General features: G+C 38.0%; 1 protein-coding gene across 4 annotated transcripts in view; it reads left to right on the top strand.

The window, feature by feature from the left end:
* Positions 1–18,631, top strand: part of PPP4R2 (protein phosphatase 4 regulatory subunit 2) — a 70,130-nt gene that overhangs the window by 38,468 nt on the left and 13,031 nt on the right. For 2 of the 4 annotated variants that reach the window (XM_024244067.3, NM_001132389.1), the window contains 1 exon segment: positions 11,681–11,851. The exons of the other annotated variants lie outside the window; for them this stretch is intronic. In XM_024244067.3, coding sequence (XP_024099835.2) covers positions 11,681–11,851 — 171 coding nt within the window. 4 annotated transcript variants of the gene reach the window in all.

Below are 18,631 nucleotides of genomic sequence, written 5' to 3'. Positions count from 1 at the left end.
TAGAGATTCCTCAGAAGCCTAAAAATAGGTCTACCATCTGACCTAGCAATCCCCACTGCTGGATGAATGTCCAAAAGAAAAGAAATCAGTATGTCAAAGAGATACCTGCACTTTCTTTTTTCTCCATTTTTGAGATGGAGTTTCGCTCTGTTGCCCAGGCTGGAGTGCAGTGGTGCATTCTCGGCTCACTGCAACCTCTGCCTCCCGAGTTCAAGTGATTCTTCTGCTTCAGCCTCCCCAAGTAGCTGGGACTACAGGCACACACCACAATGCCTGGCTAATTTTTGTATTTTTAGTAGAGACGGGGTTTCACCTTGTTGGCCAGGCTGGTCTTGAACTCCTGATCCGCCCGCCTCTGCCTCCCAAAGTGCTGGGATTACAGGCATGAGCCACTGCGCCCGGCCGATACCTGCACTTTAATATTTATTGCAGTATTATTTACAGTAGCCAAGATAGAGAATCAATCTAAGTATCTATAAATGGATGCATGGATAAAGAAAATGGTGTATATATACGCACACACACAGTGGAATACAGTCCAGTTCAGATATAAAAAGAATGAGTGAAGTCCCATCCTTTGCACCAATGTGGATGAAACTAGAGGTCCTTATGTTAAGTGAAATAAGCCAGGCACAGAAAGACAAGTATCACATGTTCTCGTGCCTTATGTTGGAGCTAAAAAAGTTGATCTTAACGGAGGTAGAGAGTAGAATGAGGGTTATCAGAGGCTGAGAAGGGTGGGGGGCCAGGGATGAATAGAAATTGGTGACTGGGTACAAAAGTACAGTCAAATAAAAGGAATAAGTTTTAGTATTTGATAGCACAGTAGGATGACTATAGTTAATAATTTATTGTATATTTCAAAATAGCTAGAGAAGATTTGAAATGTTCCCAGCACAAATGATAAATGTTTGAAATGGATATCCCAAATATCAATTTGACCAATACACATTGCATACGTGTATCAAAAGTATCACATGTATCCCATAAATATGTATAATTATGTGTCAGTACAAATTTCCAGTTTATCTTTTTAGTTTTGTCATATGTAGATGGAGATTCCCAGGAAGGAAGGGTTAATTCATTTAGTAGCATTGACATGTTCATTTTCCATGTATTCAGTCCTTAAACCAAAGTACAAATTGTTCTTGTGATAGGTACTTGGCTTTTAATGATTTTTTTCTTCTTTTTTTGAAAGTATGAGATACAGAAAAATGCATTCCAGATAATTATTACTTGCTTGATTGGCAGTTTTAAAGTAGCACATAACTCTGGGGTATACTTTAAAGTAGCAGTGAAAGTAATCTGTATATAAAATTACACAAAATAAACAAATACCAAAATATTAAAAGCTAACATAGCAGACATTGTTAAGATACTTTTGTTTTACTTTCAAACTCAAGATTCTTCAGGATAAAACCTTTGTATTAAAATATACAGTAATCTCTCACCACTTGTGGCAGTGCCAGCTCATTTTTATATTTCAGTAACAGATATTTTAAGCTTTAATCATTTACATATGTCTTTCAGTCTCCCTAAATTTAAAAATGGAATGATTATTGTCTTCTTTGCTGTATATCGCATGGATTGGTCTTTGGGTTGGATGGAAGGGGGATTTTTTTCCCCCTCCACTCAATACGCAGACGACTGCACCCAAGAAAAAAATTCTAGATTAGATCTTCATAGCACATTGTCCTGTACAACTGAAAGTGATTCATGAGATAGATTTTAATGCTAATGAGTATTTATTTGTTTAAATGAATCATCTGTATATTAGGTTTAGATTATTTAGATTTCTCTTTCCCTCTTTCTTTAAAAAGATGTATATACGTGTGCCACAAATTTTATTCCTCAAATTTTGTGACTTTGATCTTGGCAGTTCTGATTTCCCCAGCCTTATTATTTTAAGGTAACCAGTAAGATGTTAACAAAAGGGATTGTGTATTGCAGTGTTCTCCACCAGGAACTACTTCCCTCCCATGGTTCATTTGGCAATGACTAGAGACATTTTTTTACCACTTGGAGTGAGGATTGCTGCTGGATAGAGGTCAGGGATGCAAATATCCTACAGTGCACACAGCAGCTCATCACAAGCTAAAACCCTTTGGCTCAAGATGTCCATAGTGCTGAGTTTGAGAAACTCATTTATTGTTTATATTAAACACCTGCTCCTTGCTTTACTTTAGTCATATATTTCCAATTCCTTTTTCTGTAAGGTTCAGGTTAAAGTTCCAGCTTTGTCCTGAGGCCTTTCCTTGATGAGCCCTAAACCTACATTGTGATCTTTAGGTTCTCTTGTACCATCGCTGAAATCTCTGCAATTAAGTGTTTATGATGTCTTATTTTCTATTTAATATCTGTAAGTCTGGTTTTCCAAATGAATTTTGTTTTATTACTTTAAGCACACCTGCCGGCAGTAACAAAGTAATTTTGTTAGTCAAGGATTGTCGCATATTTCTTCAGGACTTGCTAACTGCTGTTGACCTTCATGTTAGGGCTGAGTTGGTAGAATGAAAAAAAGGGCCCAGGTCCTACCTACCCGGTCCTATCTGACACATGTGGGGGTGAAGGGATAGATCAGTCCCTGTTGATGGCAGATTGGAATTGGTTATCAACTAGATTGTAGAGGAGGTGGTAAAAAGCAGTAGCAAAAGTGGTGAGAAAAGTGACTCCCTAGTTGCAGGGAGGAAGGTAGATTCACTTCAGCCATTAAGCTAGTACAAGTTAAAAAACTCAACATCTCTTTGTTGGCTGTGGTCATTGTGAGCCATGCTGTTAGAAGAGTCATCTTTGGTACAGCACTTATGTAGAAGGGAGGAGTCTGTGTTGGTATAGTAATAGATTCTAGGGACATTTTTTTTTCTTTTCTTTTCTTTTTTTTGAGACAGAGTCTCACTCTATCACCCAGTGGAGTGCAGTATCACCCAGGCTGGAGTGCAGTGGCATGATCTTGGCTCACAGCAACCTCCACCTCCCAGGTTCAAGCAATTCTCCTGCCTCAGACTCCTGAGTAGCTGGGACTACAGGTGCATGCCACCATGCCTGGCTAATTTTTGTATTTTTAGTAGAGACAGGGTTTCACCATTCTGGCCAGGTTGGTTTCAAAATCCTGACCTCGTGATCCACCCAGCCAGGGACATTTTCAATAAGGGTTCAAAGGCTAAAAATTAAGCACAAGTCAGGCTAACCAGAACATACTGTTGGTTGGACTTTTTGTTTTCATTGGTAGGGAGAGATGGGTGAATAGATAGTAATTTGAATCTTTAGGCATTTTTAGAATCCTTATCATGAATATGTAAGTTGCCAAGAAAGAAACCCAAGTTTACACTGAGCTATTGTCTGAAAGTTTGTGTTACCTTCTGAAGCTTTTTTTTTCATCTGATTAGATCCTTTATGTGTACAACCATTTAGCACTCTAATTTGAAAAATTCACTTTCAGTGGCAAATACTTTCCCTTCAGAATTTTTGTCAAAACTTTATTGTTTCAAAGAAGGTACTATGCCATCTTCAGATAGAAGTTTATGAGCAAGAAAATATGTAACACTTCAAGGATAATTTCAAAATAGGAGACATGAGAAATATTTTAGTGTCATTTCATTTATATAAAAAACAATACTTTTTTTTATGAGGCTGAGTTTTGCTTTTGTTGCCCAGGCTGGAGTGCAGTGGTGCCATCTTGGCTCACTGCAACCTCGGCCTCCCGGGTTCAAGTGATTCTCCTGCCTCAGCCTCCTGAGTAGCTGGGATTACAGGCATGCACCACCACGCCAGCTCATTTTTGTATTTTTAGTGGAGATGGGGTTTCACCATGTTGGCCAGGCTGGTCTCAAACTCCTGACCTCAGGTGATCCACCTGCCTGGGCCTCCCAAAGTGCAGGGATTACAGGTGTGAGCCACCATGCCTGGCCAAAAACAATACTTTTTACCTTTGAAGCAGTCAGTACAAAATGAGAATCCAAAAATTATGTTCATACTTGTATCACATAATTTACCTTTTCCATAACACAAAAACAAGCAAAAGACAAATAATTTTAGAGAGGTGGGGAATGGATGGGCCCATGGTTCTTAACTGGGGATAATTTTTGACTCCCAGGGAACATTTGATAATGTTGGGAGACATTTATGATTGTCACAACTGGAGTGGGTGGTGTGCTACAGGCTTCTAGTGGGTAGAGGCCAGGGATGTAGCTCCACATTCTACAATAAAAAGGACATCCTTCTGTGACAAAGAATTCTATCCAACTTGAAAATGTCAGCAGTGGCCGGGCCTGGTGGCTCACGCCTGTAATCCCAGCACTTTGGGAGGCCAAGGTGGTGGATCACCTGAAGTCAGGAGTTTGAGACCAGCCTGGCCAACATGGTGAAACACCGTCTCTACTAAAAATACAAAAATTAGCCAGGCATGGTGGCAGGTGCCTGTAATCCCAGCTACTTAGGAGGCTGAGGCAGGAGAATTGCTTGAACCCAGGAGGCGGAGGTTGCAGTGAGCTGAGATCGCCATTGCACTCCAGCCTGGGTGACAAGAGTGAAACTCTGTCTCCAAAAAAAAAAAAGAAAGAAAAAAGGAAAGAAAATGTCAGTAGTGCCAAAATTGAAGAAGCCCTGGGATGAGGGATTGCAAAGGACCTATTAACACACAAAACAAGTGTCTTCTGGTCAAAATCAGGTAAAAATATTCCATTTCACTAGCAATGAAGGAAATGTAAATTAAACTGTTTCTCTACTAGCATATTGACAGAATTTTTGAAAGGTTATCATACTCAAATGAAACATGTTGCTTTATATTACTGATGACACTATAAAGTGTGGTACATCGTGTCTGGGGAGTTTTTGAAGGTCGAATCAAAAGTCTTGATATATGTACTTCATACTTTGGACTCAATAATTTCACTTACAGAAATCTATCCTCAGGTGATAAATAGATGCCTACGGAGTTTATTATTAGGCTGTTAATCACATAACTACATAATTATTTTTAATTGTAATGAAGTAGATGTGACCGATTTTTTTTTTTTTTTTTTTTGAGACAGTCTTGCTCTGTCACTCAGGCTGGAGTGCAGTGCAGTGGCATAACCTCGGCTCACTGCAACCTCTGCCTCCTGGGTTCAAGCGATTCTTCTGTCTCAGCCTCTCTGTAATTCCAGTAGCTGGAATTACAGGTGCTCACCACCATGCCTGGCTAATTTTTGTATTTTTAGTAGAGATGGGATTTTACCATGTTGGCCAGGCTGGTCTCGAACTCCTGATCTCAGGTGATCTGCCTGCCTCAGCCCCCCAGAGTGCTTGCATTACAGGCGTGAGCCACCGCACCCAGCCCTAAATATTTTTTTTAAACTGTGATTAATAAATTATGGCACAAATATGTGGTGCAGTTAAAAATCTTGCTTTCAAAGACTATTTGTCCCATGCAAATACCCATAGTGAGTAAGGAGGGGGGAAAAAGAATATCAGGATGTCAAATTTGAAAAATATATTAAAATGTTACTTTAGTGATGATGATTGACTGCAGATTATGGATACATTTTACCTTTATGTCTTTATTATTTCTTACAATGGCTGTACTATTGATGTAATCAGAAAAAACACATTATTTAGTTTTTAAATCCTATTAACATTTTGGAGTAGTCTCAATATTTTTCAGTTTACTGACTAATCTGTCCTTTACCATATATCAGATTTTCATATATTTGTGGGTCTGCTTCTCCGCTCTCTTCTGTTCCACTGATCTGTTTTAATGTTCAGTTAGTCGACAAGATGTAATATGATGTGGAATGATAATGTAAAAGAATCTCTTGTTTCGTGCCCCATTTATAGAGATAGTAATTTGTGTTTTAAAATTAGTCCTTAAAAATGTCATAATTTTATGTAAGCAACTCACAGGGTTTTCTTACTTTTGCAGATCTTTCACTTACTTAATTCAATATTCAGATTAAATATACTTGTTTTGTTTGCCTCAGTCATATAATTGACTGAATTATTTGACATTTTAAGTCATCTGATTGAAATATCTGCCTTTTAAACATTAAGTGTATTTTAAGCCTGTCACCTTTAATGAATGATCATCTCCATTAGATTTTATTTATTCATTTTTCTCAGATTCCCGTTTGATGTTTATAAATGGTGCAGTATTTGCTATCCTTTGGAGTAGCTAATAGTAGTAGGACTCTACTGAGCTTTGTTGTGTTCTTAGTGTTCCTCACACTTTGTGTGCAATGCAGATAGGCTGAGTAAAGAGTAGTCTTAGTAGAATTGGAAATGGTAGGAAGCAGTACGTTAAGGTGGTTGGCCGCTGGCCACTAAATTGTTGTAGCACCACTTGGGAAAAGAAAAGATGGATTTTCTCTCCTTAAGCCTCTGGAAAATACCTTTAGCCTTTAGAGAATTGTGAGAGAAACATGTTTGAATATGAACTTGTGAGTTCCTATGGAGAAAAAAGGTCAATGTAGAATCTAGCACCAGGATGTATTTATTAGAGATATGAATTGTACTTTCCTACAGGAGAAACTGCAAAAATGGGAAAATGGAAGGGGAGAAGAAAAAGGAAATGAAGGGAGGTGAAACTACTTAAAGTTAATGGGTGATTAATTTCAGTACATTATTGAGTTAATTTCAGCAAAGTAGATTTAAATTTTGAGTATGTATTTTATTGGAGGGGATTTTATGTGGAGAAATTTGTTCTGAAGCTGAAAATGTGTTTATGTTTTATGAGCATCTTTTTAGAATAATTTGATTTTCATATTGAAAACTAAGGGGTTTTTTTGTTCTCATTTCTACTCATCCAGTGAATGTACATTCCTAAGAAATTGTTTTTGTTGCCAAGTTTTTAGTTGATTTGCTTGTGGCCTGTTTTTTGTGCCTGAATATAACTTCTTTTTTTTTTTGAGATGGAGTCTCGCTGTGTCGCCCAGGCTGGAGTGCGGTGGTGCAATCTTGGCTCACTGCAACCTCCGCCTCCCAGGTTCAAACAATTCTCCTGCCTCAGCCTCCCGAGTAGCTGGGAATACAGGTGTGTGCCACCACACCCAGCTAATTTTTGTATTTTTAGTAGAGACAGAATTTCACCATGTTGGCCAGGATGGTCTTGGTCTCTTGACCTTGTGGTAAGCCCGCCTCGGCCTCCCAAAGTGCTGGGATTACATGCGTGAGCCACCACGCCTGGCCCCTGAATTATATAACTTTTAGGGAAGCATTTTCTGTTTTTGTTTTTATCAAATAGTTGTCCTCCATCAAAAAGCTGTATCTTTCACATTTTATGAATGCCCTCCCCATAGATATATGTGGAATAGTATCACTTGAATTGCATCGTATTGATCTAATTTAGAGTAACTGCTTGATTTATTTGAAAGTTAAGACTACAGTGTGTTCATAATTCATGTCAATTTATGGGGCTTAATTTCTGTCTCTTGAGTTAGTGCCATAGAGTCTTTGAATCTCTTCAGAATTTCCATTACCTGGGGTCCCATACCTCTTGTCTGGCTGTTCCCATTAATGTGCTTTTTTTGGACCTCAAACATGTCATGTCAGATGGTTAATGGAAAGATGAGATTAAAACACACCACAAGACTCTGTGCATATGGAAATCTGAACTCATGCTATGAATTAGTGGGTGATTATTAAAAGTACAAAAAATTATTAATTTAAGAAATGAAAAGTATAAGCGTCCTATTTCAGTATAGCTTTCTCTGGTATGTTTAAGTATGAAGTGCGTGTGGAGAGTCTCATAAAATTTAAAGATAAATTTTAGGAACCAAAAGCAATTGTACATTAATAAGGATTAATATTAGGCATATCAAAAATTCTGTGAAATTAAAAATTGAAAATTCTGCTTGTTAAACCTCAAATTCCCCTTTCTAAAATAGGATAGGGAAAGGTGGAAAAAAGTAATCATGCAAATAGCTTTTAATTATCTTCACCATTTTTAAAAATAATAGTGGTAAAATACATAATTTACTCATTTAATAGAATGGAATTGTTGGATTTCAAATCTGCATTTACCTTTCTGAGGATCTGCCCAAGTACTTTCCAAAGCAGCTACACTATTTTACTTTCCCACCAGTAATGTATGACATTACCAGTTTCCCCACATCAACCCAGCACTCGTTTATTATTCATCTTTTTGATTATAGCCACCCTAGTGGGTGTGAAATGGGTGGTTTTGATTTGCATTTCTCAAATAGATAATAATGCTGAGCATCTTTTCATATGCTTATTGGCCATTTATGTATCTTTGTGGGGAAATACCTATTGAAATATACGTAATGTAAACCTTACCATTTTAACTATTTGAAGTGTACAATTTATTGGCATTAAGTACACTCACGATGTATGTTACCATCACTATCATCCATCTGCAGAACTTTTCATTTACCCAAACTGAAACATTGTACACATTAAAGAGTAAGTCCCTGCACCTTCCTCCCTACCGTGCCAGACGACTCTAAATTGACTATTCTTGATAGCTCATATAAGCAGAATCATACAGTAGTCGTTGTTTTTGTGTCTGGCTTATTTCACTTTGCATAATGCCATCAAGCTTAGTCCATGTCAGAATTTCTTTCAGATTAAAGACTGGATAATATTCGTGTGTGTGTGTGTTTATCTCTCACATTTTGGTTATCCATTCATGGGCTGATGGCACATTTTGGGTTGTTTTCACCTTTTGGGGATCTACGGAGAAATGGGATTCCTGAATCATAGGGTGGTTTCATAATTGGTTTTTTTTTTTTTTTTTTTTGGGAGGAACCAAACTGCTTTCCACAGTGACTGACTGCATCGCACCACTGCACAAGAGTTTGTTTCTTGGCCAGGCGCAGTGCCTCACGCACTTTGGGAGGTCAAGGTGGGCTGATCACGAGGTCAGGAGTTTGAGACCAGCCTGGCCAACATGGTGAAACCCCGTCTCTACTAAAAGTACAAAAAGTTAGCTAGACATAGTGGCAGGCGCCTGTAATCCTAGCTACTTGGGAGGCTGAAGCAGGAGAATTGCTTGAATCCGGGAGGCGGAGGTTGCAGTGAGCCCAGGTTGCACCACCACACTCCAGCCCTGGCAACAGAGTGACACTTTGTCTCAAAAAAAAAAAAAAGTTTCAGTTTCTCTACATCCTTGGCCAGCCAATACTTGTTCACTTGTTTTTTGGATAATAGCCAACCCTAATGGGTGTAAAGTGGTATTGTGATTTGGATTTACATTTCCCCAAGATTAATGGTGTTAAGCATCTTGTGTGTTTGCTGACTATTTGTATATCTTCTTTGGAGAAGTGTGTATTTAAGTACTTTGCCCATTTTTAAATTGGGTTGTCTTTTTTGTTAAGTTGTAGGAGTTCTTTATATATTCTGGATATTAACCCCTTATCAGATAAAAGATTTGCAAATATTTTCTTCCATTTCACGATTTGACTTTTTGCTCTGTTGATAGTGTCGTTTGATGCACAAAATTTTAAATTTTGATGTAATTCAATTGATCTGTTTTGTTGCTTGTGCTTTTGGTATCACACAATATCTTTAAGAGACAGGGTCTTGCTCTGTCGCTCAGGCTGGAGTGCAGTGGTGTGATCTTGGCTTACTGCAGCCTCTACCTCCTGGGCTCAAGCAATCCTGCTGCCTCAGCCTCTTGAGTAGCTGGGACTACAGGTGCATACCACCATGCCTAATTTAAATTAATTAGTAATTAATTATTTTGTGGAGACGGGATATTGCTGTTTGCCCAGGCTGGCTTCCATCTCCTGGGCCCAAGTGATCTTCCTGTCTCAGCTTCCCAAAGTGCTGGGATTACAGGCATGAGCCACCACACCTGGCCTTGTATAATATTTTTGTGTCGACACTGGTTGCCTTCAGAATATTTTGGGAATATATCAGGAAGCTTTCAAGCTCACAGTGAAGAATAAAAATTTTCCAGGCTTTTAGTTTTTTGCTTAGAAGTTCAAATTTTTATCATTGGTAACAAATACTGTCATTTATTTATCTTGAAATGACAGGTTCGCTTTATTTATTTTTGAGAAAATGTCTACCACATTCTCCTAATTTTTTTTTTTTTTTTGGGAAATGGAGTCTTGCTCATCGCCCAGGCTGGCGTGCAGTGATGCAATCCTCAGCTCACTACAACCTCCGCCTCCTCAGTTCAAGTGATTCTCCTTGCCTCAGCCTCCTGTGTAGCTGGGATTACAGGCATGCACCACCACGCCTGGCTAATTTTTGTATTTTTAGTAAAGACAGGGTTTCACCATGTTGGCCAGGCTGATCTCGAACTCCTGACCTCAGGTGATCCGCCTGCTGGGATTATAGGTGTGAGCCATCACACCCAGTCTGCTAATCTAAATAAGCTTTATTTGTGTGGCAGCCCTTTCAGGTAAAAATGCTGTTCTATGAAAAATAGCTAGTTCAGCTGGCAACAGTCTAAATAAAGGTATTGTTCTTTCAGAATCCCATACCTCTTTGATATGCAGCATGATTTTTTTAATATCTATTTCTCATTTTGTTACATGGAATATTTAAAAGATGTATTCAAGGGTTGGGATTTAATGAAATTAGTAATTTTTATATCTTTTACACTTTAAGTGAAACAGATTTTTTAAATTACGAGTTTGTGAAAATTATGGCTTCTACTACAGCTAGTAGTACAGTTTGGTGCTACTGTCTTGACTCTTGCTACATGGATTATCAGTTTTATCCATCTTGCTTTTATACCATCAGTGCACATATTAATAGTGAACTAGTCAGCCCTTATTCTTTTGACAATAGCTTTGACCTCTTGGACCACAATTTGAAAACCGCCACCCTAGTTTATAGGGTTGCTGGATAGGATGGAAGGTGATTACAGATTGGCTCCCGTTAATTTGTGTAAATTTGTTTAAGTAGTCAACCTGTGTAAAGAGATTGATCTGCTGTCACTAATGGTAGTACTGTCTGCCTGAGGAAATGGTTAGCATTCCTGACTCCTGTGTCTCCTGGAATTTACACTATTCAGGCAGGTATCCTCACAAAATTCGCTTTTATATTAGTGGTAAAATGTGAGGAAAGAGGGATAAAAAGGTGTTTATGTTAATTTGATAAATGAATAGATGTGAAAAGTACATAAGCAAATTATGTATTTTTATTGTGCAGGTACTGGTTGGCTAGAACCTGTGATTATGTGCCTTAATCATAGGTACATGCCTTTTGTCTCTTAAGTGACAAAAGAGCCTGAAGATATTAACTGAAAGGGAAAGAAAAAGGAGAAAGTAAAGTTTATTTTGTTATTTAGTAGATAATAGACAAATTTTACTAGTCCATGCAAACATTGTAACTTGAATGATTAAGGTATGGATTCATTCTGACTTAATAGGATAGTGTAACTAATGCCCCCCTAATTAGGCTTGTTATGAGGGAAAGAGTCAAAATACTATTTTAAACATACTAAGAATAGGACCTAACACACCATGGACTTTCAAGCAGAGGTAGTTCATTTAAAAGATGTAAATCAGAGATCTGGGTTTTGTTTGGGTTGGGAGTTGGATAGCATCAGGATGGAGCTTGTGATAAACGAGGTATGATGCGTGCTCTTCAATGACGGCATTCTCATCACTAATTGTTGACATCTTAATTTTGTTAGTATTAGTGTCATAGTATATTCTGTATTTGTGTTTTGTGTTCAAGAATTGTAAAGCTACATGGTATTATATATTTTTTAATTTTTTGCTTATAGGATTCAGTGGTCCCAATTTAAAGGCTATTTTATTTTCAAACTGGAGAAAGTGATGGATGATTTCAGAACTTCAGCTCCTGAGCCAAGAGGTCCTCCCAACCCTAATGTCGAATATATTCCCTTTGATGAAATGAAGGAAAGAATACTGAAAATTGTCACTGGATTTAATGGGTATGCACTTAATACTGTTTTAAAGATTTAATTTTTAGCAGAAGATCAATAGATTTTTCTTTTAGTTTTATGTGTCTGGTTGATAATTGATTGATTATCCATTAGAATAAATTCTTTGTTTCTAGTGACATGTAGTACTTGATGATTTTTAGCTTACAACTATTTAAAATATTTACAGCCTCTTAAAAAACTTGAACCACCTTTTTATAGGTATCAGTGGAAACAGTCATTTATCAGGAAACATTTTAATGGTTTTTCTTTCCTGTTTTATATTTGGTGTTGTGTCTTCATACTTTATATAGAATCTTTATATGATTGAGAAATCACATTTCTTTTAAAACGAAATACTAATTTATGGAAGTATTTTAGTGAGTTTTTGTTTAGACTCTTTTTTGGAGTCCTCATTTCTCTCCCAAGTAACGGCTTGCTTGTTAGTTACAAGTAACCATTTTTGGCCGCTTGTAAAACATTAAAAACACTAAAAAGATATTCTATACAAAAGTAAAACTCCCTGGTTTTTTTGTTTTGTTGTGTTTGTTTTTGAGAAGGTGTCTTGCTCTGTCACCTAGGCTGGAATGCAATGGCGCGATCTTGGCTCGCTGCAACCTCTGTCTCCCGGGTTCAAGCAATTCTCCTCCCTCAGCTTCGCGAGTAACTGGGACTGCAGGCGCATGCCACCACACCCGGCTAATTTTTTGTATTTTTAGTAGAGGCGGGGTTTCACCATGTTAGCCAGGATGGTCTCGATCTCCTGACCTCATGATCCTCCTGCCTCGGCCTCCCAAAGTGCTGGAATTACAGGCGTGAGTCACCACGCCCGGCAGTACTCATTTTTAAAGAAATGTTACTGTGTCTCATATTCTGTCATTTTAAATTCTGTTTTTTTTAGGACTTTGATTTTTGTTGTGTTTTGTTTTGAGACAGAGTCTCGCTGTCACCCAGGGTGGAGTGCAGTGGCATGATCTCGGCTCACCGCAACCTTCGCCTGCCAGGTTCAAGCAATTCTGCCTTAGCCCCCTGGGTAGCTAGGCTAGAACTACAGGTGCGTGCCACCATACTCGGCTAATTTTTTTTATTTTTTAATGGAGATGGGGTTTCACCATGCTGGCCAGGCTGGTCTCCAACTCCTGACCTCGTGATCCGCCCACCTCAGCCTCCCGCAGTGTTGGGATTATAGGCATGAGCCCCTGCACCCAGCCAGGACTTTGTGTTTTTACGGTTTCCTTTATTGAAGGGAAGAAATGTTTGTGGAGTTGAATTATTCGATATTTAGTTTGGCGTCAGTTTGGGGTGTGGAACAACAACAATACCAAATATAATGAATTGTAGTTTTTCTAACCAGTGAATTCATAGTTAGAATTAGTTAGTATTTGAAGGGTTTCAGTTGTATTTTTAGATGGCATAAATGGCTTGATTCTTTAGGTATTTAATTACATGGGATTTTGAAATAAGATAGTGTAATCCAGTTAACGATTTGCTTTATATCATATTGCACTGTTTTTAGGTTTAAGAATTTTGCTTGAAATGTCAAACGCTTATGCCTTGACTTTGGGTCTGTTACAAAAATATTTTGGGGGGAGAAATCATAGCTTTTGTCTTTGAGGTTCATCAGTTATAGTAACCCCTGGGGGCCTGGGATGGGAAGGAGACCTGTTTTCACTGTGCACCCTGTTGGACTGTTGAAATTATTTAACCAATATGTGTATATTTCCATATCAATTTTTAAAATTTTCAGAAAAAGGAAAAAAAGTAAAAAACATTTTAAAGGCACTTATCCAAGAAATAGCCACATGATACATTTTAGAAGCATGTTGCATAAGATTTACTATTGAACTAAATGAGTACATTCAAGATAAGAATACTTCTCGGGGCCAGGCGTGGTGGCTCACACCTGTAATCCCAGCACTTTGGGAGGCCGAGGTGGGCGCAGATCACTAGGTCAGGAGATTGAGTCCATCCTGGCTAACACGGTGAAACCCCGTCTCTACTAAAAATACAAAAAAATCAGCTGGGCGTGGTGGCGGGTGCCTGTAATCCCAGCTACTCGGGAGACTGAGGCAGGAGAATGGGGTGAACCCAGGAGGCGGAGCCTGCAGTGAGCCAAGATCTCGCCACTGCACTCCAGCCTGGGCGACAGAGTGAGACTCCATCTCAAAAAAAAAGAGAATACTTCTCATGGTTATTTGTAAATTGTACATATATATAAATAGTACTTAGACATAGTGGCTCATCTTTTATTTCAATAAATTATGGCCATCATTCAAAAATAAAAGTTAAGGTGAAACAGGTCAAATTATACTGCTGCTTTGTAAGCAGATTTACTTCTGATTCTGAATTAGTGATAGCAAATACCATTTTCAGTTGTTTCACATTAAGTTGGGCTAGAAACAAATACATGTATTATATATAAATATTATAATAAATATAATTGTGTATTATATATTTATTACATAAATCTAAATATTTGTAATTTCTTAATCTGTAAAAGAGGTAATTCACATACTTCAGAAAATGATTTGAACAGTCATTAAATGCCTGAGCATTCTTCTTTTAAAACTTTATTTTTTAACCGTATTTTGAAATTCTGTTTTGTTTTATTTTATTTTATTTTATTTTATTTATTTAGAGATGGAGTCTTTGTCACCCAGGCTGGAGTGCAGTGGCGCCATCTGGGCTCACTGCAACTTCTGCCTCCCGAGTTCAAGCTATTCTCCAGCCTCAGCCTCTCGAGTAGCTGGCATTACAGGTGTGTGTCACCACACCCAGCTATGGTTTTTTTGTTTGTTTGTTTATTTGTTTTGTAGTTTTAGTATTGATGAGGTTTTACCATGTTGGCCAGGCTGGTCTGGAACTCCTGACCTCAAGTAATCTACCTGCCTCAGCCTCCCAAAGTGCTGGGATTACAAGCTTGAGCCACCGCGCCTGGCTCGAACTTATATTTTTTAAATTTGATTTTTCAGTTTACACTTTCTCTGAGCAGGCAGAATCTAAGTCTTAATCAGTGATACATCAAGATTTTTCTATTTTTAATTTACTCTTTTTTTGTCTGTATTTTAATATATTGGTATGTTGAAACATGTCTACAAAATGTTCAATTTTTGTGTTTTTTATTATATATATAGTTTTTAAAAATACTTACTAAGAAGTAACACTTTCTTGGTTTTCCAGCAGTTTGAGGGTTTGTCCATTCTTATACACTCCTCCCCCCGATTTGTAGTAGTTTACAAAAGTGGTTTATGTTCATGCTTTTTTAAAAAGATCCCCACTGTTACAGAAGTACATAAAGAATGAAAGTAGAATCATGCTATATGCTAGTTGTATTTTCCTTTTAGAGAAGCTTCAACATACAGAGAAGCTTCTGTATTAGTACATTTAAAGCTATCTTTTTATTTATTTGAAATGGCTGCATTGTTTTCTATTATGTGAATAGATTATAAGTTTGTATTTGCCTGTCCTGGTTGATGGTAGGCATTTATTTTTTTGGCTGTTAACGAGCAGTGCTTGTAGTGAGCATCCTTCCACATATCTTTTGTTGATGAATGTCATGTTTTGAATATATGTATAGATTGTTGCCTTTTTTTTTTTTTTTTTTTTTTCCTGGAGACAGAGTTTCGCTCTTGTTGCTCAGGCTGGAGTGCAGTGGAACGATCTGGGCTCACCGCATCCTCCCCCTCTTGGGTTCAAGTGATTCTCCTGCCTCAGCCTCCCGAGTAGCTGGGATTACCGGCATGCGCCACCACACCCGGCTAATTTTTGTATTTTTAGTAGAGATGGGGTTTCTCCATGTTGGTCAAGCTGGTCTCGAATTCCTGACCTCAGGTGATCCACCCACCTCGGCCTCCCAAAGTGCTGGGATTACAGGCATGAGCCACCGCGCCCGGCCAGATTGTTGCTTTTTTTAATTTATAGAAATGTGATTGCTAGGTTAGCTTATGAACACTTAATTTTCAGTTTATCAGTGCTGCAAAATTGACTTAGCAAAATGTGGTTGTTGATGCTTTCGTTTGTAATAAGTGCAGATATTGTAATTCTTCAGTACTGTATATGTGTCTCTATTTGTGTTTCTTTGATTGCAAGTGAAATGGAACATCTTTTTATGTACTTACAGCCTTTCTGTGAATTGCCCTTTATAACCTCTTTTGGCTTTCTTTTGCTAATTTTCTTACTGGTAAGTTTTTGTTTTTAATTTGTAAAAGTTTTATATTGAGTGCTTCCTAGTATTTTGCCATAAGAAAGATTATCCGTTTTCTAGAATTATTTTAGTTTATTACCAAAGTACAAGTTTGTTTGTTTTTCGAGACGGAGTCTCGCTCTGTTGCCCAGGCTGGAGTGCAATGGCTCAATCTCAGCTCATTGCAACCTCCGCCTCCCGGGTTCATGCCATTCTCCTGCCTCAGCCTCCCCAGTAGCTGGGACTACAGGCACCTGCCACCACACCCAGCTAAGTTTTTGTATTTTTAGTAGAGACGGGGTTTCACCCTGTTAGCCAGGATGGTCTCGATCTCCTGACTTTGTGATCCACCCGCCTCGGCCTCCCAAAGTGCTGGGATTACAGGCGTGAGCCACCGCACCTGGACAAAGTACAGATTTTTCCCTCTTTGAAGTGGAAATTGTCCATGCACTTGTTTACTTGATTTCCTGAACTATAAGCGTCTGGAGAGCTGGGGTAACAGTCTTTTCCAAACAAGGCCTAGAAGAGTGAGTGCCTGAATATAGTAGGTTCTCAAACAGACAAGTATGGAATGACTACGTGCATGGATGGATAGATGAATGAATGAGTAAAGAAAATAATAAATATTGAGTAACTGGGGACTAGAAAAAAAAGAATAAAAGTATATTTATATCTGTATTTTGTCTGTTGAGGCATAGAAGAATCACAGTGGAATGCTTAATTTCTTTTCTTTCTTTTTTTTTTTCTTTTTTTTTTTTTTGGTCATTTTCTTGTCTTTTAAAATTACTTTGGAACTTTAAAATTTCATAGAAGATGGATTATAGCTACTCTCCAAAAGTGAAGTTACAGTTTGTCAGGTGAGAAACACCAAAAATTAAAATGAACAAAACTAAAAATTTTAATGAAATGGTCAATTAAAAGACCATTTTATGCCCTCTGGAATTATAATAAAAAAGAGTATATGGGTTTACTCAAACCAGGGCCATTTATGAAAATCCTCCTCCTATTACAGAGACCATGAATATAATTTAGGAATTGCTAATAGGTAATGGTTCATTCCTATAGTGGTATACACAAAGAGGCATTTTGAGGGATAGAGAGCATGTGAGTTACATTCCTGGCAGTTTTAAAAGATACCATTTTATGTTCTCTGAATTTTTCAAAATGAAAGAATAATGAATATAAAAGTAAATTAATCTCTCAAGTCTTGACCCTTTCTTGTCATTGCTGTTACCTCTAAGACCTCTCTAAAGTAGGCAGTTGGCCTCCTCACTCTGTGAATAGTAGACTAAAATAGCATTCCTATATATTTATGAGGAGGTCTGGAAAAAGTGGAGAACTTTTGATACCTAATAATTTTTATATCATCTGTTAAGCAGGTACAGTCAGTCACAGCTGAGAGTACTGCTCATGATCTTTTAAAGTTATATATGAGACTTTTATACTCCAAAATCTGCATTGTAGAATAAAACAACCCCCATTTGATTTTCAGTTGTGTTGTTTGCTTTACGATTAGCTCCAGATGTTTCAGGGACTGAGAGAATGGGTCCTTAGCCATTTATTACATTGTTCTCTGACACTGTTGATCCACTTTATTGCTTCCTGATTTTTTGTGCTCCCCAGTTGGCTGGGGAAAATAGGTTTTTGTGCTGTTAATTATTTGTGTCAGTGTTTGTTGAGTGTATTAGTTAAAATGTACTTATTTGTGGCAGATTTATGTCTCACACACACAAACCCACACCCACCCACCCCTGCTTGTTTTTTCTTTATCCCCTTTCTTTCTCTTAGAATAATTACTTGAGAATTGGCGTGATTTTGTAACCATCCCTCCTTACTATTCCCCACCTGGTCTTGTCTAGTGGTAATATGGCTTGATGTGATATTCTCTTTAATAAACTTAAAAATGGAAAATAACAGAAAGCCTAATTAACTTTTTATTGCTAGTTATATTTGATGCAAATAAAATAACAGTTCAGACTATAGGAACTCCAAGAGATGATTAACTTTATTAAAAGCTTTGACAGTTGCTATAGATTAATTTTGGGTCAAGGAGTGGTGCAGACATTAGTTTACTTACATCATTGGGGTTCCTTATCATTATTAAAAGAGGCGAAATTAGCCGGGCGTGGTGGCTCACACCTGTAATCTCAGCACTTTGGGAGGTCCAGGCAGGCGGATCACAAGGTCAGGAAATTGAGACCATCCTGGCTAACACTGTGAAACCCCGTCTCTACTAAAAATACAAAAAATTAGCTGGGCGTGGTGGCGGGCGCCTGTAGTACCAGCTACTTGGGAGGCTGAGGCAAGAGAATTGCTTGAACCCAGGAGGCAGAGGTTGCAATGAGCCAAGATCGTGCCACTGCACTCCAGCGTGGGTGACAGAGCGAGACACCGTCTCAAAAAAAAAAAAGCGAAATCTGTCATTTGATTTGAGACATAAGATTATATGTGTATGAATTTTTTTTTGGTGAGGACCGAGTGTTGCTCTATTACTGGGTTTAAGCAATTCTCCTGCCTCAAGCACCTGAATAGCTGGGATTACAGGCGTGCATCAACCATGCCTGGCTAATTTTTGTATTTTTAGTAGAGACAGTGTTTCGCGATGTTGG

The sequence above is a fragment of the Pongo abelii genome, chromosome 2 (genome assembly GCF_028885655.2).
Source record: "Pongo abelii isolate AG06213 chromosome 2, NHGRI_mPonAbe1-v2.0_pri, whole genome shotgun sequence".
In the NCBI taxonomy this organism is placed as follows: domain Eukaryota; kingdom Metazoa; phylum Chordata; class Mammalia; order Primates; family Hominidae; genus Pongo; species Pongo abelii.
The sequence above is the reverse complement of the archived record's forward strand: the minus strand, read 5'-3'. Positions and strand labels throughout refer to the sequence as shown.